Source organism: Mesoplodon mirus (genome assembly GCF_964341445.2).
Source record: "Mesoplodon mirus genome assembly, chromosome: 13".
NCBI lineage: Eukaryota > Metazoa > Chordata > Mammalia > Artiodactyla > Ziphiidae > Mesoplodon > Mesoplodon mirus.
Genome location: NC_138989.1, coordinates 16,712,702 through 16,738,595, shown reverse-complemented (window position 1 = coordinate 16,738,595; position 25,894 = coordinate 16,712,702). Strand labels below are relative to the sequence as shown.

General features: G+C 50.8%; 1 protein-coding gene across 1 annotated transcript in view; it reads left to right on the top strand.

Moving 5' to 3' along the window:
• Window positions 1–25,894, top strand: part of GCN1 (GCN1 activator of EIF2AK4) — a 57,787-nt gene that overhangs the window by 14,959 nt on the left and 16,934 nt on the right. The window contains exons 12-38 of the mRNA XM_082641248.1: window positions 185–235; window positions 518–616; window positions 838–1,011; window positions 2,504–2,656; window positions 3,908–4,000; window positions 6,723–6,798; window positions 6,950–7,109; window positions 8,132–8,321; window positions 8,413–8,537; window positions 9,311–9,489; window positions 10,100–10,193; window positions 11,381–11,494; window positions 11,609–11,807; window positions 13,260–13,415; window positions 13,884–14,065; window positions 15,321–15,401; window positions 15,737–15,880; window positions 16,800–16,927; window positions 17,097–17,286; window positions 17,479–17,549; window positions 18,209–18,374; window positions 18,725–18,919; window positions 20,232–20,478; window positions 20,893–21,014; window positions 21,326–21,440; window positions 22,799–22,978; window positions 25,305–25,525. Of these exons, the coding sequence (XP_082497374.1) occupies window positions 185–235; window positions 518–616; window positions 838–1,011; window positions 2,504–2,656; window positions 3,908–4,000; window positions 6,723–6,798; window positions 6,950–7,109; window positions 8,132–8,321; window positions 8,413–8,537; window positions 9,311–9,489; window positions 10,100–10,193; window positions 11,381–11,494; window positions 11,609–11,807; window positions 13,260–13,415; window positions 13,884–14,065; window positions 15,321–15,401; window positions 15,737–15,880; window positions 16,800–16,927; window positions 17,097–17,286; window positions 17,479–17,549; window positions 18,209–18,374; window positions 18,725–18,919; window positions 20,232–20,478; window positions 20,893–21,014; window positions 21,326–21,440; window positions 22,799–22,978; window positions 25,305–25,525 (3,905 nt within the window). The remainder of the gene's footprint in view (window positions 1–184; window positions 236–517; window positions 617–837; window positions 1,012–2,503; window positions 2,657–3,907; window positions 4,001–6,722; window positions 6,799–6,949; window positions 7,110–8,131; window positions 8,322–8,412; window positions 8,538–9,310; window positions 9,490–10,099; window positions 10,194–11,380; window positions 11,495–11,608; window positions 11,808–13,259; window positions 13,416–13,883; window positions 14,066–15,320; window positions 15,402–15,736; window positions 15,881–16,799; window positions 16,928–17,096; window positions 17,287–17,478; window positions 17,550–18,208; window positions 18,375–18,724; window positions 18,920–20,231; window positions 20,479–20,892; window positions 21,015–21,325; window positions 21,441–22,798; window positions 22,979–25,304; window positions 25,526–25,894) is intronic.

Here is a 25,894-nt window from a genome sequence, read left to right as displayed (position 1 = left end):
TTCTTTAGTTAGAAAAAAAAAAAAAAAAAGCCAGTACATGTGATGTTAAGCCCAGCTACACGATAGAAAGGCTGCTTCTGGAATCAGAAACTGTATCTTGATGTCACACACATGACTACCTTATTCACCCCCTTGGGAAATGTGGCAGATGTGAATTTTGAATCTTTGCTATCTCTCCTCTCAGGCTCGGAAGGAAAACTAACTATTGTAGCCCAGAAGATGAGCGTCCTCTCAGGTACACAATTTCTCCACGGGTAGTAGGAAGTGTAGTAGTAGGTGAGGTGTAATGTAACTGTTAGGTAAGGTGAGTCCGTTGGATCTTGACACCTCTGACAGTTTTGGACATCCCAGTCTGGCTTCTGTAAAAGGCAGGACATCTGATGGGGGATTGAGTGGGGGGTCAGTCATGGCCAGAGGAGAGGCATGGCTGCTGGGGAGGTGGGCAGCGACAGGAAGACTGGTGTGTTGGCAGTTTTGTGCTGATGAGGGGCTGAGCAGGGAATCCCCTGCCTTCCAGGGATCGGGAGTGTCAGTCATCACGTGGTGTCCGGGCCTTCCAGTCAAGTCCTGAGTGGGACCGTGGCTGAGCTGTTCATCCCCTTCCTCCAGCAAGAAGGTAATTGTGCACCATGGTGAGGGTGCAGCCTGGACCCATCCTTGACCCCCAGTTTTCACAGTTGGAGCCTGCCATGAACCCCTTCTGCAGGCCCTGCTTCCTCTCCCTGAAGCATCACTGCTTCCTCTCCCTTTACTCCTACTTGCTTTCGCATGCAACTGGCAGTGATGTGACGTGGGTCTAAGACATAGGGCTAACTGGACTTCTGCTTCTTGCCCTAGTTCACGAAGGCACCTTGGTGCACGCCACCTCTGTCCTGGCTCTCTGGTGTAACCGGTTCACCACAGAAGTGCCCAAGAAGCTCACTGAATGGTTCAAGAAAGCCTTCAGCCTTAAAACCTCCACCTCTGCAGTGAGGCACGCCTATCTGCAGTGCATGTTGGTCTGCTTCCGAGGTGAGATGCTTCCCTCACAGAGGTGATCGAGGTGATCTTCAGGGCGTCATCACCGTTCCAGGCTTTCCCTTTCGGTCCAGCTTTTTTTGCATCATTTCCTCCTGAGCCACTGGGAGCATCTAGCTTAGTCATCCATAAAGCCTAGAATCAGAGCCCAGTCTCCACAACAGATTCTGGCTTCTTTCTCCTCCTTATCAGACCTTCAGAATACAAAGCTTTATTCAGAGAGGACCCACAACCAAAACCTGTCACTCTGTTTTCTGAAATCATGGAGAAATGATTCTGATAAGACTGATTTATAAGGTGTAAATTATATAATCTTTACACTGGACCTATTAGAAACAACCACTGCCCTCGCTTCAGTGCTAACAAACCTGTCATTTGGGCATGAGCATCTACCTCCTTCCCAAGCACAGCGAGGGGAAACTTCAAATCTGTAGGAGCTTGATCCCCAAGGTAAAAATCTCTAATACTAATGTCCACCTCTGAGATGGGCTCATATTTCACTTAAAGTTTAAACTTATGATGACTGGGTTTAAAAAAATGTTTAGGAGACTCCAGAGCTACCCCTAGAGAGGTGACCCCCTTCTCTACAGTGTCTGTACTTGTGTATCAGTTTGCAGTTTTGCTGCACTGATTGAACTTGATTTTAGATTGAGTTCTAAATAGCCAAGTCTTGGTTTAACCTAGTCTCTTTAGCTTGAGCTAGTTCTGCTTGATACTTTAAAAACAAACATAAAATAAACCTTTAAAATACACATTTCTTGGATTCAAATCCATGGCATCATCCAAATGAAATACTTGTTTCACTGTGAAATACTCTTCATACCAATTTCGTAATTAAGAAAACATGGGTTGGGACTTCCCTGGTGGTTCAGTGGTTAAGACGCCATGCTCCCAATGCAGGGGGCCAGGATTCGATCCCTGGTTGAGGAACTAAGATCCCACATACTACAACTAAGCCCGTGCACTGCAACGAAGACCCAGTCCAGCCTAAATACATACATACATACATACATACATGGATTTAGCTATAGTTTTAGTAGGTTTCTACCTTTTCTTTTTTTTTTTTTTTTTTGAACAGAGTTTAATTCATAGGTCAGCAGATTGGTTCTGGTTTTGGGATTTGGGTCCGGAGGTTGTCTGGTGTGGGGTAAGAGCCCCAGAGAGAAATTAGTCAACTTGAGGTTTGCCCTGGCTCTCCCTCAGCCAGCTGTGTGGCCTTGGGCAACTCACTTCACCTCTCTTGGTCTGTTTCCTTATCCATCAAGTGAATACCTGGACTATTGGATTAGTAAGGACCCTTCTAGCTCAAGCTTTATGGTTGTAGAGTTTGATTTAAGTCCTAGATTCTAACTCCACTTATTTGAGAGATTTGAAAGGTAACTGAAGGGCGTTAGCCATTCAGAGATGGGTGAATAACTCCTTTCTCAAGTAATCTTGCCTCCTTGCGATTGGGGTGTTCTGTAAGGTGCTGGTCCTATCTCCACAGGTGACACACTGTTGCAGGCCCTGGACTTGTTGCCCTTGCTCATCCAGACAGTGGAGAAGGCAGCCTCCCAAAGCACTCAGGTTCCCGTAGTCACCGAAGGGGTCGCTGCTGCCTTGCTGCTCTCAAAGCTTTCGATGGCTGACTCACAGGCTGGTAAGAGTCCAGAGATGTCCAGGATGCTAGCAGACAAGGGCCTCTTTCAGAGTCCTTGGGAGGAGTGCCTTGATATTTAGGATTTTACAGGATTAGCTTGGCCACTTACCACACTGGGCAGCCGTAGGGCCACTTGTCACCTGCAGGGATGGATTTTATCTACAAGCCCCTGTCCTGGAGCATTGGAGCAACAGGGCAAAGGAGGACAGTGACAGAGTCCCCTGGCTGCACTCCCGCTGCACAGTGCAACGCTGAGGCTCATCCCTGCAGATGATAAGTGGGACGTTGTTTTTAATTGGTTATACATTTGTAGGGTATAACATTAAAAGCTTCCCCTAAGCCATCCTGTCTTCCAGCCACTAAGTTTCCCTCCTTGGATAGTATTAACCAGTTTCGTGTCTAGAGATGGTCCATGTGTAATTGCCGAAACATGCTGGGTAACATACTATACGTGCCATATTGCGTACTGAACACATCCTGGAAAAGATTCTAAAAGCTTTCCTTTTTTTGTGGCTACGTGGTATTCTGTGCTTGTTTAGTCTACATCCTACTCTGCATGGGGACATAGCTGAACGTATTCCTGTGGTTAGAAATGGAGTTCAGCTCTTCTCATATATATTATTGTGTGCCATCTGACTATATGCCAAGGCACTGGGCTACTTCTGTGGCGGGGAGGCAGAACATGACCCTGTTTCAGCAAATTTTAAGCTGCTTTACTGAGAGAGAGGATATGCAAAAGTTGTCTGTTGTTTAAGGCAAAATGTGGCATAAGAGCAGTTTTGAAGGAGGGATTTCTTTTAGTTTAGGGGTTGGGTTTCAGGAAAATCTTCATGAAGGAGGGAGCATTCGAACTAGGGCCCTGAGGGCTAGAAGGGTTTTCACTAGCTGGCCCAGTGTGAGTTCAAACAAGGGAAGAGCGGGGAAAGCACCACATGTGGACCTCAAGTAGTTCAGCCTGACACCTGGAACAGGTGGGAATTCCAGGTGGGAAGCAGCTCGTCTGGGCTCCTGTGGGCAGCAGAGAACCACCAAAGCTTTACATATAGGCAATGCCACCAGAAGAACCGGTTAGTTCTCGGAACCAGAGGACAGTGAGCCTGGGAGTGACCTGCCCCCGCTGAGGGAGAACTCCTGCCTGCTGCAACAGCGGAGAGTCTGTCAGCAAAGCCAGCCCCCGCAGCTTCAGCATGGCGGGGACGAGCCCTGGCATGTGGGGAGCTGTGTGGTAGAGTGACCTTTTGTTTCTTGCAGAGGCCAAACTGAGCAGTTTCTGGCAGCTAATTTTGGATGAGAAGAAGCAGGTTTTCACTTCTGACAAATTCCTGCTCATGGCTTCAGAGGATGGTGAGCCACTACCCCATTAGTTGAAGTCGAGTTTGGGGCTGAGTCTCTCTGGTGGGTCTTCAGAGAGGATCCTTCCCTGACTGCCTGTTGTTTTGACCAGACAGCTCAGCAAAAACCTGGAGCAGAGTGATCTGGCCAACAGCTCAGCTTTTGTAAAAATGAGTGTACTCCTGTGGGATGTGGAAGGCTAGGGAAATGGGAGGGAAGTGGGAGATTTGTGGGGACAGCACTGATAGTCGTGGGGCTGTGACATTAGGTGTAAGTGTAGCTGACTGGGTAACTGGTGCTGTCGTAGAGGTTTTCGTGCACTGAGAGGCAGCTGAGAAGCTCTGGTGAAGTGTGGCTGGCTCCACCCACACCAGGAGATAGAAGAACCTCTGGTTTCTATCTTGGCAGAGAAGGAACAGTTGATCTTTAAACGTATGTTTAAAATTCTAGGTTGCCTTAGAGGTATCTGCCGCTAATTGGTGATTGGAAAAGCCTTTTGACTGACAAATCACAACAGTCTCTTAATGAGCTACAACTGTTAGTCACTTCCTGATGTTTAAAAAATGTTTAGCTAATTTTTGAATAGGAGATATATTCACATAATACAAAAAAAAAAAAGACCCAAGAGAGTCTACCCTGAAAGTTATACCCTTGCTTTGATCTCTAGCCACCCAGTGTCCCTGGCCATGGAGAACCAATTTTATCAGCTTCTTGTGTATCTTTGATATCTTATATTTATACCAATAAATAACCTTATGTATCAGTTCTCTGCCTTTTTTACACAAGTGTTAATATTCCTACTGTATGCATTGTGCTGTCTAGATTTGGAAATAATTTCACGTCAGTATATAATGAGCGCTCTTATTCTTTTTTAGAACTGCATAGTAATTAAAAAAATTATTTTATTGAAGTATAGTTGGATTTACAATGGTTAATTTCTACTGTAGAGCAAAGTGATTCAGTTATACATATATATACATTCTTTTTCATATTCTGTTATGGTTTATCACAGGATATTGAATATACTTTTGCTTGTTCCAAAATACATGTGTGCCTATGGAGAACAATAAGGAGGTTCCTTAAAAAACTAAAAATAGAACTACCATACGACCCAGCAATCCCACTACTGGGCATATACCCTGAGAAAACCATAATTCAAAAAGAGTCATGTACCACAATGTTCATTGCAGCTCTATTTACAATAGCCAGGACATGGAAGCAACCTAAGTGTCCATCGACAGATGAATGGATAAAGAAGATGTGGCACATATATACAATGGAATGTTACTCAGCCATAAAAAGAAACGAAATTGAGTTACTTGTAGTGAGGTAGATGGACCTAGAGTCTGTCATACAGAGTAAAGTAAGTCAGAAAGAGGAAAACAAATACCGTATGCTAACACATATATATGGAATCTAAAAAAAAAAAAGTTTCTGAAGAACCTAGGGGCAGGACAAGAATAAAGGCGCAGATGTAGAGAATGGACTTGAGGACACGGGGAGGGGGAAGGGTAAGCTGGGACGAAGTGAGAGAGTGGCATGGTCAAATATACACTACCAAATGTAAAACAGATAGCTAGTGGGAAGCAGCCGCATAGCACAGGGAGATCAGCTCGGTGCTTTGTGACCACCTAGAGCGGTGGGACAGGGAGGGTGGGAGGAGACGCAAGAGGGAGGAGATACGGGGATATATGTATGGGTACAGCTGATTCACTTTGTTGTAAAGCAGAAACTAACACACGATTGTAAAGCAATTATACTCCAATAAAGATGTTAAAAAAAGAATACACGTGTGTAGTTAGCAAAAAAGAAAATTCATTAGATACATGCGTATGTATAACTGAATCACTTTGCTGTACACCTGAAACTAACACAACATTGTTAATCAGCTATACTCCAATATAAAATAAAAACTTAAAAAAAAAATTCTAGTGAACTGTAACTTTCCCTTTACATTTTGGTGTTCATTTTCCAGCTCTTCCCAGTTCTTTCTATAAGTGTTCTCTATTTTTTTTTCCCTTCATTCTCTTTAATATGGTATTTTACATTGATTCTTTTTTTTTTTTTGCTTTATAACAAATTTAATCAGTTATACATATACATATGTTCCCATATCCCCTCCCTTTTGCGTCTCCCTCCCACCCTCCCTATCCCACCCCTCCACGCGGTCACAAAGCACCGAGCTGATCTCCCTGTGCTATGCGGCTGCTTCCCACTAGCTATCTACCTTACGTTTGGTAGTGTATATATGTCCATGCCGCTCTTTCACTTTGTCACAGCTTACCCTTCCCCCTCCCCATATCCTCAAGTCCATTCTCTAGTAGGTCTGTGTCTTTATTCCTGTCCTACCCCTATGTTCTTCATGGCATTTTTTTTTCTTAAATTCCATATATATGTGTCAGCACACAGTATTTGTCTTTCTCTTTCTGACTTACTTCACTCTGTATGACAGACTCTAGGTCCATCCACCTCATTACAAATAGCTCAATTTCATTTCTTTTTATGGCTGAGTAATATTCCATTGTATATATGTGCCACATCTTCTTTCCCCATTCATCCGATGATGGACACTTAGGTTGTTTCCATCTCCGGACTATTGTAAATAGGGCTGCTATGAACATTTTGGTACATGTCTCTTTTTGAATTATGGTTTTCTCAGGGTATATGCCCAGTAGTGGGATTAGATGTGTTCTCTATTTTAAAAACACTTGTGCTGTTTCTGTACCCCCGCCAGCCCTCTGTACCGTGCTGCATCTGACAGAGAGACTCTTCCTTGACCATCCGCACAGACTCACAGGCAACAAAGTTCAGTACGTGGGGCTCGTTTACTTTTCCCCTTGGGCCAAATGACACAAACCCTGACAGGAGCCTGAGACCTGGCGGTGTGTGAGGGGTGGGAGGCTGGCTGTGGAGAGCCCCACGCCTGGCCTTCCCTCAGGACGCCCTGTCCCTCTGCTACAGGCAGTACCACCGGGCTCTGGTGGCGGTGCTCCTGTGCCGCACCTGGCACGTGCGCAGGCAGGCCCAGCAGACGGTTCGGAAGCTGCTGTCTGCTCTCGGGGGCTTCAAGCTGGCCTACGGACTCCTGGAGGAGCTGAAGACTGTCCTCAGTTCTCACAAGGTCAGGGCATCTGGGCTGCAGAACTGGGGCTTGCAGACCCCCTTAGCTGACCCTGCTTATGCTGTGGGATTTTAACTAGACTGCTCCTGGGCTGTTCTCACTCAGACTCTGTGTGATGCCAGAATCTACTGCCCTGCCCTGGAGTTTGGGTAACACCTTGTTTCATATAATTCCTTTTCCTTTTCAGATGCTTTTATTTCTTCCTATGTTTTATGACATGTAGCTCAACCTTTTTATTCTTGAGTAATGGAAAAACACTTCTTTTTTTTTTTTTTTTTGCAGTACACGGGCCTCTCACTGCTGTGGCCTCTCCCGTTGTGGAGCATAGGCTCTGGACGTGCAGGCCCAGCGGCCATGGCTCACGGGCCCAGCTGCTCTGCAGCATGTGGGATCCTCCCGGACTGGGGCACGAACCCGCGTCCCCTGCATCGGCAGGCGGACTCTCAACCACTGTGCCACCAGGGAAGCCTGAAAAACACTTCATTTTTAAAGCACTTTATAATTTCTAAAGTGTTTTCTACCCATCGTCCCTTTCAGTTTTTCACAATGCCTTTAAAAGGCTGACAGGCTTACTATGCTTATTTTATATGAGTTGTCCAGGGTTCTGGTATCTGAAATCACTTGCACAGGGTCCCCCAGCCAGTGGGTGGCAGAACTGAGAGTTGACCCGCAAGACCCGGCTCCTAAATTCAATGCTCTTTGTGCCCTGTTTCACTGCTTCCCTCCTTCCCTAAGCTTGCTTGAGGGATGTGGGCCAGTGACAGACTTGCAGTCTCAGGGTAGGTCCCCTGGACCAGTGTCTGTTGCCTTCTTTCCCCCTGTGGGCTGTTTTAGGTGCTTCCTTCCAGGCCGATCTCATAGCCTGTGGGTCCCAGTGCAGGGCACTGGGTGTCAGTATCCACACCAGCAGGGAGCCCAGAGAACAGAATGAGAGACAGCTGCCTCCCTGGCCTCTTCACCTCCTGTGTGCCAGGCCTGCATGGGGCTCTGAGCAGTGGGGCTCATGTGTTGTTTCCCCACAGGTGCTGCCCTTAGAGGCTCTGGTGACCGATGCTGGGGAGGTGACTGAGGCGGGCAAGGCCTACGTGCCTCCGCGGGTCCTGCAGGAGGCTCTATGCATCATCTCTGGGGTGCCAGGGCTGGAAGGTGATGTCACCAACACGGAACAGCTGGCCCAGGAGATGCTGATCATCTCCCACCACCCGTCCTTAGGTGCGTGCCTGGGGCGGGTATTGGAGGGGTGGGGACTGTGCTGTAGGAGCAGGCCGGGCAGAAGGCCTCAAAGAGCTCCCCTTCCCTTCAGTGGCTGTGCAATCTGGCCTGTGGCCAGCGCTTCTTGCCAGGATGAAGATCGATCCGGAAGCCTTCATTACCAGGCACCTGGATCAGATCATTCCCAGGATCACCACACAGAGCCCCCTGAACCAGGTAATTGGCGTGTGAGCTGATTCTGGTCTCAGGTCAGAGTCCAGACGGGAGATTCAGAGAAACAGGTGAAGGTGTGATGAAAAGTGGGTTGAACCCTTGGGTTTCATGTGGCAGAAAATGCAAACTAGTTTGAGCACAAGAGGGACCTTGCTTGTTCCCTTATCTAACTGGTAAGACCCAGGATGTGACTAGACAGGGACTCAGGTGTCTTCAGGACCTTGTAGGTGGTGTGTCTCTTGCTCTCTTGTCTATCTCTCTGTTTCATCCATCTGTGTCCCATCTCTGCTTTCCACGGTATGGGCTCCATTCTCAGTCTCCCCTTTTTAGTGGCAGGATAGCTATTCCAGGCTTACTTCTTGTCCCCCATCAGCTCCAGTGGGAAAAGTTTGCGTTTTCCAGTCATTTCAGCTGGCATGGGGTCTTACTGCCCTGGTTGACCTGACTTGGGTCTTGTGCTTATCCTGAGGCCCATCCTTCTGGTCTGGGTCACGTGCCCACCTCTGGAGAGGGTGGGGTCAGCTCCACCTGAGCCACGGAGATTGAGATTGGGAGAGGAATGTGCCCCCCAAATCAGGGTGCTAGTACCAGGTAGGTACAGCTCGCTGAGAAGGCAGGCACACACTGTAGTTGTCCACTCCAGTAGGCAGTGCTCAGAAAGAGCAGGCAGTGGCAAGAAGAAGGGGAGCCAGTTGCCTGGGGCATTTAGGCCTGGCAGGGCCCCTCTCCATTGCCAGCTATGGCGCACACTGACCGTGTCTGTGTTTGTCTGGCAGTCTTCCATGAATGCCATGGGCTCCCTCTCCATCCTGTCCCCAGACCGGGTCCTCCCTCAGCTCATCAGCACCATCACCGCTTCTGTGCAGAACCCAGCGCTGTGCCAGGTGACACGGGAGGAGTTTGCTATTATGCAGACCCCTGCCGGGGAGCTGTACGACAAATCCATCATCCAGAGGTGAGCCCCCACTCATGGGCTCAATAGCCCCAAGCCTTAATTTTCTTTTTTTCTCTTTCCTTTTTTTTTTTAAATTAATTAATTAATTTGGCTGCGTCGGGTCTTAGTTGCAACACGCGGGATCTTTCGTGGCAGCATGCGGGATCTTTCCCTGCGGCACGCGGCCTCTTGGTTGCCGTGCACGGGCTTCTCTCTAGTTGTGGCACGTGGACTCTAGAGCACGCGGGCTCAGTAGTTGCGGTGCGCAGGCTCAGTTGCCCCGTGGCATGTGAGATATTAGTTCCCCAACCAGGGATTGAATTTGCGTCCCCTGCATTGGAAGGTGGATTCTTAACCACTGGACCACCAGAGAAGTGCCTGTCAGATGGAGACTATGTGTCCTTTGTAGGGTCTTGTGAGGAGTAAATGAAACAATGTATCTGTTCATTGGAGGAGTGCTTGCTGTGTTCTAGGCACAGTACTTAGGCCTGGGATACAAGAGCATGTACAGTATCCAGCACTTTCCTGGTGCCTATGACTTAAAAGCTAGCTGGGGTCTTACGGCTGGTGGGAGGCTGAAGGGCCTGGTGGCTGTTTTGAACCTGGCTGATCACCTGCTCTGGTGTTTCAGTGCCCAGCAGGACAGCATAAAAAAGGCCAACATGAAGCGAGAGAACAAAGCTTACTCCTTCAAGGAGCAGATCATCGAGCTGGAGCTGAAGGAGGTGGGTACATGGAGGCCTCACACACGGGGTGGCCTCAGGCTGGTCCCTTGGGTCATCCTGACCCATGGCACACTTCTCCAACCTCCCCACTGACCCTGGGTCCTCCTGCCACACTCTTTATCTGCCCTTTCTCGGGTAGCTTTCTCTACCCCCAACTCCAGGAAAACAAATTTTTCTCTCTGCTGGCAGTAGTTCACGTATTTCCTCTGCTAAGTGGTGTTGCTTGATTCCATGCCTGTCCCCCCAGCTCCTGGAAGGCCGGGACCTATCTGTCCTCTTGATAGTAGGCACAGGGCCTGGCACAGTGTAGCCACTGGGGCATCATGGTTCATCGCTGTATTCGGCAGTGACAGAACTGGTTCTCACAGGAGCAAAGCACACAGGGCTCTTTCCTGTCTCAGAGCCTTTGTTTGCTCCTCCCTCGGTTTTTTGGTTTTTTGGTTTTTGTTTTTTTTCCTCCCTCAGTCTTTACAAGGCTGGGTTCTTCTTGTCTTCCACGTCTCTGCCCACATATCCCCTTCGCGGAGAGGGGACCCCTCTGCCCACCCTATCCAGAGTAGACCCCACGCCTCTTCTCATTTGCTATGCATCATATTTATTCCTTTCATAACATTTGTCATGATCTGAAGTCACCTTGTTTATGTATCTGGTTCCCTGTTCGTGGTCTACCTGCACCCACTAGATCGTCATCTCTGTGAGGATAGAGACTTGGTCTTGTTCTCACAGTCTCCCCAGCATCTAGAACAGTGCCTGGCACCGTGTAGGTGCTAAGTAAAGACTTATCAAATGAATGAGTGCACTCGGTCTTTGCAAGGCTTTAGCTTATACTGGAAGAGAGTGTCTGTAGGGCGGGTTGGCAGGAGGGGAGGCTGAAGCTGCATGGCTACCAGAATACGCTTTTCAGCACCTGGAGGGACTTTTCATTTCTCTAACGTATAAGGCCCTTCTTGTGTTTGTTAGTAGAGAATCCAGCAAGAAATTGCCTCTCTACTGCTCTCTCTGTTCTGTAGAAACCAGGTGGCTGTGGACTTGTGGGAGTAGGGGAGGCCACATGGCAGGTTGGGGGGGGCCACGTCACAGACGTAGAGCTGTCCTGGTGCTGACTGGGGAGCTGAGCGTGCCCTGCTTGGTGGGAGGGAGGGAGTTCCCTTCCCTGGAGATGGATTTGCTTTGCCTGTTCCCTTCAGGAGATAAAGAAGAAGAAAGGCATAAAAGAGGAGGTGCAGCTGACCAGCAAACAGAAGGAGATGTTGCAGGCCCAGCTGGACAAGGAGGCACAGATCCGGAGGCGGCTGCAGGAGGTAAGAAGTCACTGCCACCACACGCCTGCGCCACGAGAGTGCTGGGCCGCCTGCTCCTCACTGTCCTGGGGCAGGGCCCCACTGACTGGCCTTCTGGGGTGACTCTGCTTACAGCTGGACAATGAGCTGGAGGCAGCGCTGGGACTGCTGGACACCATCCTGGCCAAGAACCCGTCCGGCCTGACCCAGTACATCCCTGTCCTGGTCGACTCTTTCCTGCCCTTGTTGAAATCTCCCCTCGCTGCTCCCAGGATCAAGAACCCTTTCCTGTCCTTAGCTGCCTGTGTCATGACCCCTAGGCTCAAGGCTTTGGGTTAGTCCTTGTTGGCTGGCTGTGGGCACGACCCCGGGGCAGGATGGGGGTGGACAGAGATGCCCTCGAGTGCTCGTGGGGAGGCACGCAGTGACCTAGACTACTGACTTGTTTTCCTATGGATGCAGCCTCAGGCATCTCAAGCAGCGTATCCTTGGGAACACACAGTGCCGCCTCCTCTCTCCCGTTCTGTCTGCTGAGTCGTCATTCTGAGGGCCAACTTTTAGATGCTAGTCGGTGATCTTTCTGTAGCAGTGTTTTTTTTTTTTTTAATAAATTTATCTTATTTATTTATTTATTTTTGGCTGCGTTGGGTCTTCGTTGCTGTGCGCGGGCTTTCTCTAGTTGTGGCGAGTGGGGGCTACTCTTCTTTGCGGTGCGCGGGCTCCTCATTGCGGTGTCTTCTCTTGTTGCAGAGCAAGGGCTCTAGACGCGCGAGCTTCAGTAGTTGTGGCACATGGGCTTAGTTGCTCCGCAGCATGTGGGATCTCCCTGGACCAGGTCTCGAACCCCTGTCCCCTGCATTGGCAGGAGGATTTTTAACCACTGCGCTACCAGGGAAGCCCCGTAGCAGTTTTAAATTCAGTGGCAGTGGGATGGTTTGGTGCCACGTGGCCTGTCTGTGTAGCCCAGAGCTCCTGAGCGGCCACGTGTGGATGACCAGAGGTCTGTGTGGTCTTTAGCTTTCTGTTGGCTGTGGAGAAGCAAAGACCAGGTTGGGTGGCTGGGAATTGTGGAGGCCTCGCTTTATGGGTTGTTTAACGACCTTGAGGGTGAACATACCTTGAGCCTGAGGGGTATGTTCCCTTCAGGGTGAGGCTGGAGTCAGGTGGTACACATAGAACCTGCCGGAAGTATTACCTGGCTGGCTGAACTGTTGCATGGAACGTGGGAAGACCACATGGATAGAGCTGAATAACTCCCAACTGAATAACCCTTGGGTGGCTCATGCCTCCTCTCAGCGCACTTTTTTTTTTCTTTTTTTTCTTTTTTTTTTTTTTTGACATTCCCTTCTTTTTGCGGTATGCGGGCCTCTCACTGCTGTGGCCTCTCCGGTTGCAGAGCACAGGCTCCGGACGCGCAGGCTCAGCGGCCATGGCCCACGGGCCCAGCCGCTCCGCGGCATGCCGGATCCTCCCGGACCGGGGCGCGAACCCGCGTCCCCTGCATCGGCAGGCGGACTCCCAACCGCCGCGCCACCAAGAAAGCCCTCAGCGCACTTTTAATTCCTTAGTGTCAGAAGGGTATCTCCTTGCCGGCCTGCCTACCCTTTGGCGCTGTCCTGGAGATGAAATGAGAAATTAGGTTGAGGATACTTAGGCAGAGCAGAATTGATTACTATTAAGTCAGAGGGGCATGGCATCCCTGCCCTGGGTCCCTGGTTTGCACCTGGGCCAGATTCTGTGTCTTTGCGAGGGTCATCCCCTGCTGGGTCCCTTCTCTTGGACACAGGAACTTTGGTGAGCCACGTGACTCTGCGCCTGCTGAAGCCAGAATGTGCCCTGGATAAGTCATGGTGCCAGGAAGAGCTGTCAGTGGCCGTGAAGAGGGCGGTGACCCTGCTGCACAGTCACACCATCACCAGCAGGGCAGGCAAGGGAGAACCAGGTAAGGGACAGGACGGACAGAGGGCACAAGGCGGTATGAACTGTGCAGGGATTGCATGAGCTATGGCGCCCCGTCCCCCGGGACTTCCTGAGGCTGTAGCCTCCAGTGAGTCTCTTCCCTCCCTGGCCTTGATTTCCTCATCTGAAAAAGGGGGGATGGACGATTTTTGAGTCTGGTCCCTGGTATTCTGAGTCACTGTGACCCCCACTGAGGGTTTAGTTCTTGCCGTTGGAAGCTCCTTGTCTGTTTTAACTCTCACATTGTGGAACTGGGCAGTGTTTGGGGTAGGAGCAGGATTGGCTTTAGAACTGGGCTACTGCCTGTCGTCCCTCTTGTCATGCCACATGCTTCCGGGTGTCAGGGCCTCCAGCCTTCCCCCCACCCACTTGCCCTGAGGATGGACACTGAGGCAGCCATGCTCGGGGTCCTGCCCGACCTACAGGATCCATCTGCTTCTTGCTCTCACAGACGCCGTGCCCCTGTCCGCGCCAGCCTTCTCCTTAGTCTTCCCGTTTCTGAAGATGGTGCTGACCGAGATGCCCCACCACAGCAAGGAGGAAGAGGAGCGCATGTCCCAGATTCTTCAGATCCTCACTGTCCACGCCCAGCTGAGGGCCTCACCCAGCAGCCCGCCAGGGCGTGTGGACGAGGTTGGCCCGGGGAGCTCGGCTCCCCTTTGGCTTGAGGGCGTTGGGGAGGCAGGGGCTTCCGACGCTTCCCGACCCGTGAACAATTCTGGGGGGGGAGGTCGTGCAGCATATACGTGTACCTATAGCAGCAACCATTGGTGAAGAGAAGCCAAATGTTGTATTCAGTGCGGTTGTCAAGACCTCACAGAAGCTTATGGGTCTCTTGTGTCTGATAGTTTCTGACCCAAAGAAGTTGAAGGATTTTGTATTAATTTATTGTTTTGTTTCTAACTCAGAAGATAGTACTGATCACTCTCTCCCTTTGACTTGCTTATGATTCTGAGACGAGCTCATTCATTGAGGAGTTTTCTTTTTAATAGATTATGTTCTAAAAATTTGCCAAAGTAATGCATGCATAAAATTCCAACAGTACAGAAGCAAAAAGAGAAATGCCACTCCCTAGAGGTAACTGTTGCTAACAGTTTGGCCTATACCCTTGTGGACTTTTTTTTTTTTTAAGCACATCCAAAACTCATACCCACAAACACAGTAAAGCAAAAATGGATTGCACTGCTTCTTTCATGGGACTGTATTCTCTGGGTCTCCTCCGGTGTCCGGATCCATATGATCCATGTCACATGGATCTAATTTTACAGGCTGCATGGGGTTCTATGCTGTGGGTGCACCATGGTTTAGTTAACTTTTTACTTGTTGATTGATATTTTGAGGTTGTTTCTAACGTTTCCATATTTTGAACATCGCTATGGTGTGCCCCCTTGTACATTTATGTCCCTTGCACGCTGTGAACATTTCTATAGGACAGATTCTTGGGCATGGAATTGTTAGGTTATGTGACATGTTCTGAGCTATACCCTCACTAAGCGTTTTCTTTTCTCCAATCCTAATACAACCTCACATAGTGTTAATCTTGCCAACGATGGGTGAAAGAATGGTGTAATGTTTTATTTCACATTTTTTTACTTTACTTGTGAGGTTCAGTATCTCTTCATATGTTTATGGGCCACCTGTATTTCATATTCTGTGAATTTCAACCAAGGTTAAAAGTTTATTTATTTTTAGTCCCTGAAGATCCTGGTTGACTGGGGTTGGCTCCTATGGATTGAGTTGTAAACCTGACAGGGTCTCTACAGTGGAGTCAACAGTATGACCCAGAATGTTCCCCTGTGGTTGAGAGGGTGCTGCTTCATGTGCCACCGGACTTGGTTACAGACCTTCCCTGGACCTTCACCCTGACTTACCTTCTGTTCTCTCTTAGAATGGCCCAGAGTTGCTGCCTCGTGTGGCCATGCTGCGCCTTCTGACTTGGGTGATCGGCACAGGCTCTCCCCAACTGCAGGTGATCTGGTTCCCAGTTGGCTTTTGCTGTGACTCAGTTCATGACCCCAACCTCAGGTCCCAGTTCTTCTCTCAGCCCTCAGTTCTGGCCTTGGGCAGAGGGGCTGCTTTTGAGAGCCAGCCTGACTGTTCTCAGCTGGTGAGGGGTTTTGCTTGGGTCCTGCCACTGGCTTTGGCCTGGCGCTGGGGTCTGAGCCCAAGTAGGGCTGTGGGGTGGGCATTCTCAGTTCAGATTCCTCCCTGGGCCCCTCAGCCCATCACCTGGCTCCCCTGCCTGGCCCCATAGTAGGAAAAAAATTTGTGGAACTGAGCCCAGCGGATGGATGTCTTCCTCAGGTTCTGGCTTCAGACGCCCTGACCACCCTGTGTGCCAGCAGCAGTGGCGAGGATGGCTGTGCCTTTGCAGAGCAGGAGGAGGTGGACGTGCTGCTCTGTGCCTTGCTGTCCCCCTGTGCTAGTGTGCGGGACACTGCGCTCCGGGTGCGTGCCCACTCCCTCTTGGGGCTACCTTGGCGTCCCTTGTCCCTCAGTGTCCCTGTTCGAGCTGCCCCGATGGGAGATGCCGCACATATGCACCAGTGTGTCCTGGAGGCAAAGAGAGGTCACAGAGTGTGGTTCGGGGTCATTCTAGGAATTGGAACAGCTAAGCAGTTGTCATGTATTACTGCCTATTTTTTTTCTTCACCTCGGAAGACTTCGCCTAATTTCTAAAACGGAATGTGGATCTTGGTACTTTTATAGACAGATGTAACTCACAGGATTGGTTCATTTCTTCAACCTACTACCTTATACTTGCTTTCTCTTGGTGCTTTGGGACCCAAAACTAAAAGAGTATGAGACATTGATTCCCAAATGCCAGACTGTAGGCTCCTGCTATTGCTCTGTGACAGAGTTTTCACAGGTCCTTGGTAAAAATTTGAAAAACAATGGCCATGTGGCAAATATTTCTTAAAGGGAATGTCCTTTTTCTGAGGTTTTGTCTGACTTGCGTGTTTAGAGTTAAATTTTTAATTTTTATGTTAGAAAAGATTCTACTGCTACATGCCATCATTTCATGAAAGAAAAGCTCTTTGAAGAGCAGCTAATGAGCTGAACTGACTCATGGCACTCCCTAACCAGCGCTGTCCAGTGGAATGTTCTGCAGGGCTGGAAATATACATCTGTGCTGTCCAGTGTGGTAGCCACCAGCCAGCGTATGGCTGTTGAGCACTTGAAATGTGGCTGGTGCAGCTGAAAAAGTTAGAGTTTGTTTTAAATGATTTCACTGTGGAGACCCACGTGCGGCTGGTGGCTACGTCTTGGACAGTTCAGCCCTAGAGGGAGGCAGGGTGGTGGGGGGCAGGTCAGAGGCTCTTCCCAAAGGTCATGCCTCACAAGGTGTGATCCCACCCCCTCTCAGGGGCTGTTGGAACTCCACATGGTATTGCCAGCGCCTGATACTGATGAGAAGAATGGCCTGAACCTTCTACGGAGGCTCTGGGTGGTCAAGTTTGACAAGGAGGAGGAGATCCGGAAGCTGGCAGAGAGGTGAGAGCCGTCGGGAGGCTGGTTTTCCTGCTCTGTTCTCTTTCCCCTCGTGAAATAACTGGACCCAGCGTGCTCAGCCTACAGAGGGAAAAAGGGTCGGGTGGTCGGGTTTGGCAGGGCCTGTGCTGCAGATCCTTGTCTGACCACCTCCACCTTTGGTCTGCTACAGGCTCTGGTCAACCATGGGCCTAGATCTGCAGCCAGACCTCTGCTCCTTGCTCATCGATGACGTCATCTATCACGAGGCAGCTGTGAGGCAGGCCGGGGCCGAAGCCCTCTCCCAAGCAGTGGCGCGTTACCAGCGGCAGGCGGCGGAGGTTATGGGCAGGCTTATGGAGATTTACCAGGAGAAGCTCTATGTGAGTCGTCTGTGCACCGCGATGCAGTCTGGGTGTGTGAGGGTGGGTTGGACCCTGTTCAACCTCCCACCTGCTCCAAACAGGAGCCACACTGTGGCTCAGGGTGGCTTGTGCCTCATCTCCCGTCTCACCTGGGTCACTGGCTTTACTGGAGAGAGCACTGCAGTGCATTGATCACCCTGTCTATTGCAGCGGCCGCCCCCGGTGCTGGATGCTTTGGGACGAGTTATCTCAGAATCTCCTCCAGATCAGTGGGAAGCCAGGTATAACAGCTGCTTCAGCCTTGTACCACTCAGTGCTTTCTGAGGTGTGGCAGGTTGGCTGGGCTAGGTGCTGTGAAGAGGCAGCATGGGATAATGGATTAGCGGAGGGAAACAGCAAGGCCTCCCTCTGAGTCAGAGACCTGAGTTCACGTTCTGGCTCCTCCTGGCTAGCTAGACGACATGTTTCTCCTTTCCTCTGGGGGACTCTGTTTCTGTAGAGGTCCCTGGGCCCCTCCTTACTGCTGTAGCTGAGAGAATAATAGTACTTAGCCTTTGTAGAGTATGTCCACTTCTGAATGCCTTCACATCTGGTTCCTTCACCTCCCTTTCCTCCTCCCCTGGAGGGAGAGGGGTAGGCGATGCACTCACACATGGGGAAACAGAGGCAGAGCCGGTCCCCTCTCCGAGGTCACCCTGTAGGAGGTAAACTCTGGGCGGATAGGAGGTCTCTGTTTTACAAGTGGCCCGTTCCCAAACCAGTGGGCACAGCAGCGGGTAAGCACAGGGCATTGGGCTCCGTGTCGTGCTCTGCCCCTGCAGCAGTGTTTGCTGTTGGCAGGCTCACTCTCCTAGTGACATACTGGGATAGGTGCCACCAGCAGGGGAGGAGGCCTCTGGCTTGCCCTTGCCCCCCTGACATGCTCCCCCTTCTTTCCTAGGTGTGGCTTGGCTTTGGCCCTGAACAAGCTCTCCCAGTGTTTGGACAGTTCTCAGGTGAAGCCGCTCTTTCAATTTTTTGTCCCTGATGCCCTCAACGACCGAAACCCAGATGTCCGGAAGTGCATGTTAGATGCAGCCCTTGAGACGCTCAACACGCATGGGAAGGTACAAGATTTCAGCTAGCTGAGGAGGTGGGGAGAAAGCTGGGCCAAGGTGGGCTGAGCAGTGGTGCCACAGGGATGCTGAGAGCTCGAAATCCTGGCAGGGCACTAGCCCCCGTGGAAAATTCCATTTGTATTTCTTTTGAGTCATAAAGACCCCCCAAAAGGGTGTTAAATTCTTGTAAGTCTGCTGCAGTCCTGCCAGAAAACTGGGAAACCCGCTGGCACTGCTGGCTAGCTTGTTAGGATGCCTGTCCCAGAGCCAGACTTGGGCTTGGTCCTGGGGCAGAGACCGTCATCCCCAGGCACAGCCTATGGGCTGATGTGCGGCTCCGGGAGCTCTTGGCTTTCCAGGAGAACGTCAACTCGCTGCTGCCGGTGTTTGAGGAGTTCCTGAAGAACGCACCCAATGATGCCAGCTATGACGCTGTGCGGCAGAGCGTGGTGGTCCTGATGGGCTCTCTAGCCAAGCACCTGGAAAAGAGCGACCCCAAAGTGAAGCCTATTGTCGCCAAGCTCATCGCCGCTCTCTCCACCCCCTCCCAACAGGTACCTGCCCCCTGGCCTGGGGCCCCAGCTGTGGGTGGGCAGTGGGATGCTAGGGACAGTGTCGGGTATCAGGGTCCAGAAGGCCCAGATCTCTGCGAGGAGTCATCTCGTCTCGGGACAGCCTGGTTTATAGTCAGGAATACCCACCTCTGTAGGGGGAGTTAGTTTGTTACTTTATTCAAGTAGACCTCTTAGATGTTTTCATTTTTTCTACTCATTTTCTAAGAGTCATTTATTTATTTATTTATTTTTTGCGGTACGCGGGCCTCTCACCGCCATGACCCCTCCTGCTGTGGAGCACAGGCCCCGGACGCGCAGGCCCAGCAGCCATGGCTCACGTGCCCGTCCGCTCCGCGGCATGTGGGATCTTCCCGGACTGGGGCAGGAACCCGCGTCCCCTGCATCGGCAGGTGGACTCCCAACCACTGCGCCACCAGGGAAGCCCTCTAAGAGTCATTTTTTGCATTTAGAGTAAACCTGTCCCTGGGGATAGAGGTTTAATAAAAAAAAAAAAAAAAAAAGAATCGTTCTTGGTGTGTTAGCCTTTTCCTGATCCTCTCCCTGTGTTAGTTGTATGTTTTGGGGGCCTTGTGATGCAGCCTCCAAGCCACAGTGCAAAGGATTTTTTTTTTTTTCTCTTATTTGAAAAACACATTTACACGTATTTTCTGTGACTTGCATTTCGGACAACCCAGAGCGTCCTCCTCAAAGGCACAGTTGAAAACCACAGGTTTACTGAATTATGGTCAAATAGTCTGTCAGAGTACCTGGCCTCCCAAGCTTCCTGCCCAGGCCCCTGGCTGCAGACTGCCTCGCTGCCCTGGTCGGACTTCATGAGCTGTGGCTGGAAGACGATTGACAGCATCTTTGGGGACTGCTTGATTTGGACCTGGCCCTGTAAGGCCCAGCCCCATTTCCCTGTGACTGACAAATTTGAAAACTGAGAGACGGACTGTTTTTAAGGAGGCACAGTAGCATGCTTCTCTCTGGATCTTTCTCTGTTAGTGGGTTTAATCTTCCTGAGGTTTTACCCCACCTGCCCAGGCCTAGGTTCTCTCTTCAGACCAGAAATAGCACCGTAATGGCTGATGCTCTCCTGGCTAACAGATGTAGCGTGCACCCTGACGGAATGCGGGTCAGGCATGAGCTTGTACCACCATCTGCCTTTCCGATGCTCTGTGTGGTCTGACAGGCGGTGGCTGAGATGGGGCTGGGGGACGTCTGGGGGTGAGGTGCTGCGGAAGACTGCATCGGCTGCCAGGGCCTGGCTGTGGTTGAGCTGCAGCACTGACGCGGCGGGCCCCTCCCCCAGGTCCAGGAATCTGTGGCCAGCTGCTTGCCGCCCCTCGTCCCCGCCATCAAGGAGGACGCTGGAGGGATGATCCAGAGGCTGATGCAGCAGCTGCTGGAGTCAGACAAGTACGCTGAGCGCAAAGGGGCTGCTTACGGGCTGGCGGGCCTGGTAAAGGGCCTGGGCATCCTGTCGCTGAAGCAGCAGGAGATGATGGCTGCGCTGACTGATGCCATCCAGGACAAGAAGAACTTTCGCCGCCGAGAGGGTGAGTGTCTCCAAGCTCGGTGCCGCCCAGCGTGGGAGGTCAGTCCCCATGGCTGCCAGAGGAGGGAATCTGGCTTTTCCTCCCCTGCTGAAGGCTGGCGTTTGTGTGTGTGCTGCAGGGGGGCAGCTGTCTGTGAGCCATTCCATCCCATCCTTGCTGATGTGGCCTGGACTTCCTTTTTTCTAACTCAGCAACACCCTCAGCTGAGAGAGACTCGCCATTCTAGCTGTTAGTGCTCCCTGTTCTCACCTCCTTTCTGCTCAGGGGAGGGACGGGCTGCTCCCTCACGAGGCAGCCACTTTAGTCCCACAGCTGCCCTGAGTGTTTCCAGAGGGTGAGGCGGTGGTGGGGAGCTTGCCCTGTGGCTGCCCCGAGAGGACATCCTGTTCCCAGCCGTCCTGCCTTCTCCCCCAGGAGCGCTCTTTGCCTTCGAGATGCTCTGCACTATGCTGGGGAAGCTCTTCGAGCCGTACGTGGTTCATGTGCTGCCCCATCTGCTGCTGTGCTTCGGGGACGGGAACCAGTACGTGCGTGAGGTAAGTCCTGAAGCTGCACTTGGGAATGGCTGGCAGTGGTTCGAGGCCCCTGCTGCTGTCAAGCCCTCTGCCCACATCTTGGACACTGGTTACTGGTACTGACTCCCCTGGTTCCCAGTGAAGTACTGAAGCCCTGTGAGGTGAGAAACCACGTTTCTCCTGCTCAGCTGTGTCTGCGGGCCTGGGCACAGGGTCTGACGCAGTAGACCCCCCAGTGAGCGTTGGTCACCAGGAGAACCCTCGGTCCAGCATCAGGCCTTGACCCTCGCGTAGCCGAGGAGGCCCCTGAACATCTTTTCTCCTCCCTTGAGGCTGCAGATGACTGTGCCAAGGCTGTGATGAGCAACCTGAGCGCTCATGGGGTGAAGCTGGTGCTCCCCTCCTTATTGGCGGCCCTGGAGGAGGAATCCTGGAGGACCAAAGCCGGTAAGGCCGCTCCCTCTGGGTCTCTGTCTCAACTTCCTGTTCTGAAAACTGCCCTCACAGGGGTCCAGAGCCACAGCTCTTGTGCTGTGTGTGCTCCCCAGCCCAGGGATGAGGCCAAGACTCTGGTTAGGCAGCTCATTGCTTTATTAGTTTGTGTGCTTTCTTGCAAAGAACAGGCCTCTCACAGGAGCCACAGACCTAAGTCAGGAAATCCCAGAGCTTTAAGGCTTGTCTGTGGCTAGGTCTGTGATTTTAAAGCCTTTCCCCCCACCATTAAACTGCCTTTTTAAAATTATTTTTTATTTTTTTATTTTTTTATTTTTTATTTTTATTTTTTTTTCTGTACGCGGGCCTCTCACTGTTGTGGCCTCTCCCGTTGCGGAGCACAGGCTCCGGACGCGCAGGCCCAGCGGCCATGGCCCACGGGCCCAGCCGCTCCGCGGCACATGGGATCCTCCCAGACCGGGGCACGAACCCGTATCCCCTGCATCGGCAGGCGGACTCTCAACCACTGCGCCACCAGGGAGGCCCTAAAATTATTTTTTAAAGAATCAATTTTTATTTTATTTTTGGTGGTGTTGGGTCTTTGTTGCTGCGCGCGGGCTTTCTGTAGTTGCAGCGAGCAGGGGCTATTCTTCGTTGCAGTGCGTGGGCTTCTCATGTGGTGGCTTCTCTTGTTGTGGAGCACGGGCTCTAGGTGCACAAGCTTCAGTAGTTGTGGCACGCGGGCTCAGTAGTTGTGGCTCGTGGGCTCTAGAGCGCAGGCTCAGTAGTCGTGGCGCACGGGCCGGGCTTAGTTGCTCCGCGGCATGTGGGACCTTCCCGGACCAGGGGTTGAACCCATGTCCCCTGCGTTGGCAGGCAGATTCTTAACCACTGCGCCACCAGGGAAGTCCCGAAAACCCTTTTTAAGAAATGTAATCTTATTTGGAATCCTAATTTGTAAAACAGAGTTGCTCAGATTTGCGGAGGGTCAGCATTGGGGCTTCCTCCTCAGTCCTTCAGGCTTCCCCCTACATCTTGAAAAATCACAATCTTAATCAGTCTCCTCATTTGTGGATGAGGAGACTGAGGCCAGAGAAATTCAGTGAATTGACCTTGGATCACTGTCAGCTCTAAGCCAGGTCTGGCCAGTCTCCCCAGCACTGCCCAGCCTCTTGCCCAGGCTCCCAGTCTCAGCAGGCCTCAGGAGCATTTTGCTTGCTTGGCTGGAGCCAGGCCCTGTGCCCTCTTCCCGGGACTGCTGGAGCAGTCTGCAGAGGAGCGGGCTGCGTGTCCCTTGCCCGGGCAGCCAGCCCAGGCGACTTGCCAACCTGTGCTCAGTGATTTCATGCTGGGCGTGTGTCTGCCGTCTGCAGGGTCGGTGGAATTGCTTGGGGCGATGGCGTACTGTGCTCCTAAGCAGCTGTCGTCCTGCCTACCCAACATCGTGCCCAAGCTCACGGAGGTGCTCACCGACTCCCACGTCAAAGTGCAGAAGGCCGGACAGCAGGCGCTCAGGCAAATTGGCTCCGTCATCAGGAACCCGGAGATCCTGGGTATGCCTCTCCCACGAGGGCACTGGCCCCGGTTCCTCCTCCCATCCCTGGACACTGCAGGGAACATGCACCCATTCAGCTTAGGCCCTCTGAGGACAGATATGTTCACATTGAGATAACCTCTAAATTTGGGGAAGCCCTTTTCCTACGATAATAAGTGGAAAGTAGTTTGGAAGTGGTCTGTTTTCCTGTTGGTCTGGAGCAGTCGTTGACTGCTCAGGTAGGGAAACTGAGTTGTTGGCCCAGAAATAGCTTGACTCTAAGGGAGCCTTGAGGTCAACAACTAAATGACAAGCTCTGGACCACATCTGCATCATCCAAAGTGTTAGGTTTTGGGGAACTTTTCTACTCTCTCTCATTCCAGGAGGCCTGTGATAGAGGGAAGGTTAGGGAGCTTACTTTTTACTGTGGTTCTTTCTTGAGTAATTAGGGAAAGATTGATTTCTAGAAACAAACCCCAGCCAGCTACCTTGACCAGTACTGTACTTGTTAATTTTTAAGCTTCAGCATAGAACATCGGTATCCATTCAGTGCTTTTCAGCCTGAGTATTTCCAGACTTGTTTTCATTCAGAAGATGATGGGTTTTTGTTTTTGTTTTTTAAGGGATGAATAGGTAGATGTGGATTTTGTTGTTGTTTACAATGTCCAACACCCCTGGGGATTTCTGAGGCCCAGAACAGTCTCATCTCTATCAAATGCATGCCTTCATTTTCGGAATCCAGCCTGGGACCGTTTTTTTTTTCTTAATTGGCTAGTTTGTATAATGTAAAATTCACTTCTCAAAAATGTACAGCTTAGTGGTTTTTAGCATATTCACAAAATTATGTAAGTATCACCGCTGTTTAGTTCCGGGGCATTTTCATCATCTCAGAAAGGAACCCCACACCCATTAGCATTCACTCCTCATGTCCCCTCCTGCCTCTAGCCCCTGACAACCACTAATCTATTTTCTGTCTCTGAGTTTGCCTATTCTGGACACTTCACGTAAATGGCATCATACAGTACGTGGCCTTTTATGTCTAGCTTCTTGCATTTAGCATTATGTTTTCAAGGTTCATCCACACTGTAGCATGTATCAGTACTTCTTTCCGTTTATGGCCCAATAATGTATTCCAGTGAATGAGTATACACATTTTGTTTATCTGTTCATCAATCGGTAGATGTTTGGGTCGTTTCCACTTTTTGGCTATTAATGTTGCTATGAACATCTGTATCCAAGGTTTTTTTTTTTTTCCCTGTAGGCATGGTTTCAGTTCTCTTGGTTAGATAACTAGGAATGGAATTGCTGGGTCTTGTGGTAACTGTTTACCTTTTTGAGGAACTGCTAGACTGTTACCCCATGTGGCTGTACCATTTGACATTCCCGGCAGCAGTGTATGCGAGTTCCAGTTGCCACCTCTGTTATTGTCTGTCTTTTTGGTCACAGCCATCCTATTGGGTGCGAAGTGGCATCTCATTGTGGTTTTGATTTGCATTTCCCTAATGACTAATGATGTGGAACGTGTTTTCATGTGCTTATTTTTCATTTGCATATCTTTTTTGGAAAACTGTCTATTCAAATCCTTTGCCCATTTTTTAACTGGGTTATTAGTTTTTTTTTGTTGTTGTTGTTTTCTGTTGTTGTTGGTTTTTTTTGGTCTGCATGCTTGGCTTGCGTGATCTTAGTTGCCTGACCAGGGATTGAACATGGGTCCTGGCAGTGAAAGCACTGAGTCCTAACCATTGGACCACCAGGAATTCTCTTAAAAGTCTTGACCAGCATGTGTCTTTGTAGTTGTTGAATTCCCTGGGTTTGTGGAAAAGATAAGCCAGGTATTCCTCTTGGAATTCCTTCTGCTGGGCTGATGGTGCTGAACTTTTGAGAGCTTGTTGTATCTGGGCTTAGCTGCTCTGAGTATTGTGTGCTTCACTCCCACCACTGGTTCAGGGGCCTTTGGTGTCTCCAAACTGTTTTTTCACAAAACCACTTTGGGTTGCTGCTTCCAGGATAAGATCCATGTTGTCCAAGTAGCTCTCCCACAGAGGCCCAGCGCTGAGGCTGCAGCTCAGTGCCATTGAAGCTAGCCCACAGGTGCCCCACCAGACCACAACTGTGCAGTGCAAAGGGGTGATGGCTGCCGTCCCCACACCGCTTCCTCTGGGGGAGCAAGAATAGAATTGCTCTTTGCAGACAAGCTGGCTTCCTCAGTTGACGATTTGCGGGGCTCTAGGGAGGGGTGACCTTGGACTCCCTTCTCTTTTGGCCCCCTCTAGTGCTGGGGATCCAGCAGATTTGCCCCACCATAGACTTGTACAAAGCAGCCTCTCTCTTTTTTGGACATGCAGCCATTGCCCCAGTCCTGCTGGATGCCCTGACGGACCCCTCTCGGAAGACCCAGAAGTGCTTGCAGACCTTGCTGGACACCAAGTTTGTCCACTTCATTGATGCCCCGTCTCTGGCCCTCATCATGCCCATTGTCCAGAGAGCCTTCCAGGACCGTTCCACGGACACACGGAAGATGGCAGCCCAGATCATTGGCAACATGTACTCCCTGACAGACCAGAAGGTATCAGCCTATCTGGGGCTCGTATAGGACAGACCAATGGATGCTGGTTTAGGGCACAGAGTCCCTACTGACAATAGACACAGGAGAGCTATGAGCATTTGATCCCTGATTATATTTGGGGGGAGAAATGGACCATTGGTGGGTGGAGGGTAGAAATCTAGGCTCTTGGCATCTTCCAGAACATAGCAATACAAGTCCTTACTAGCTCAGCCCCCAGGTGAGGCCTGTGTTACTGGGCTCCTTTTTTTTTTTTTTGCGGTACGTGGGCCTCTCACTGTTGTGGTCTCTCCCGCTGCGGAGCACAGGCTCCGAACACGCAGGCCCAGCGGCTGTGGCTCACGGGCCCAGCCGCTCCGCAGCATGTGGGAT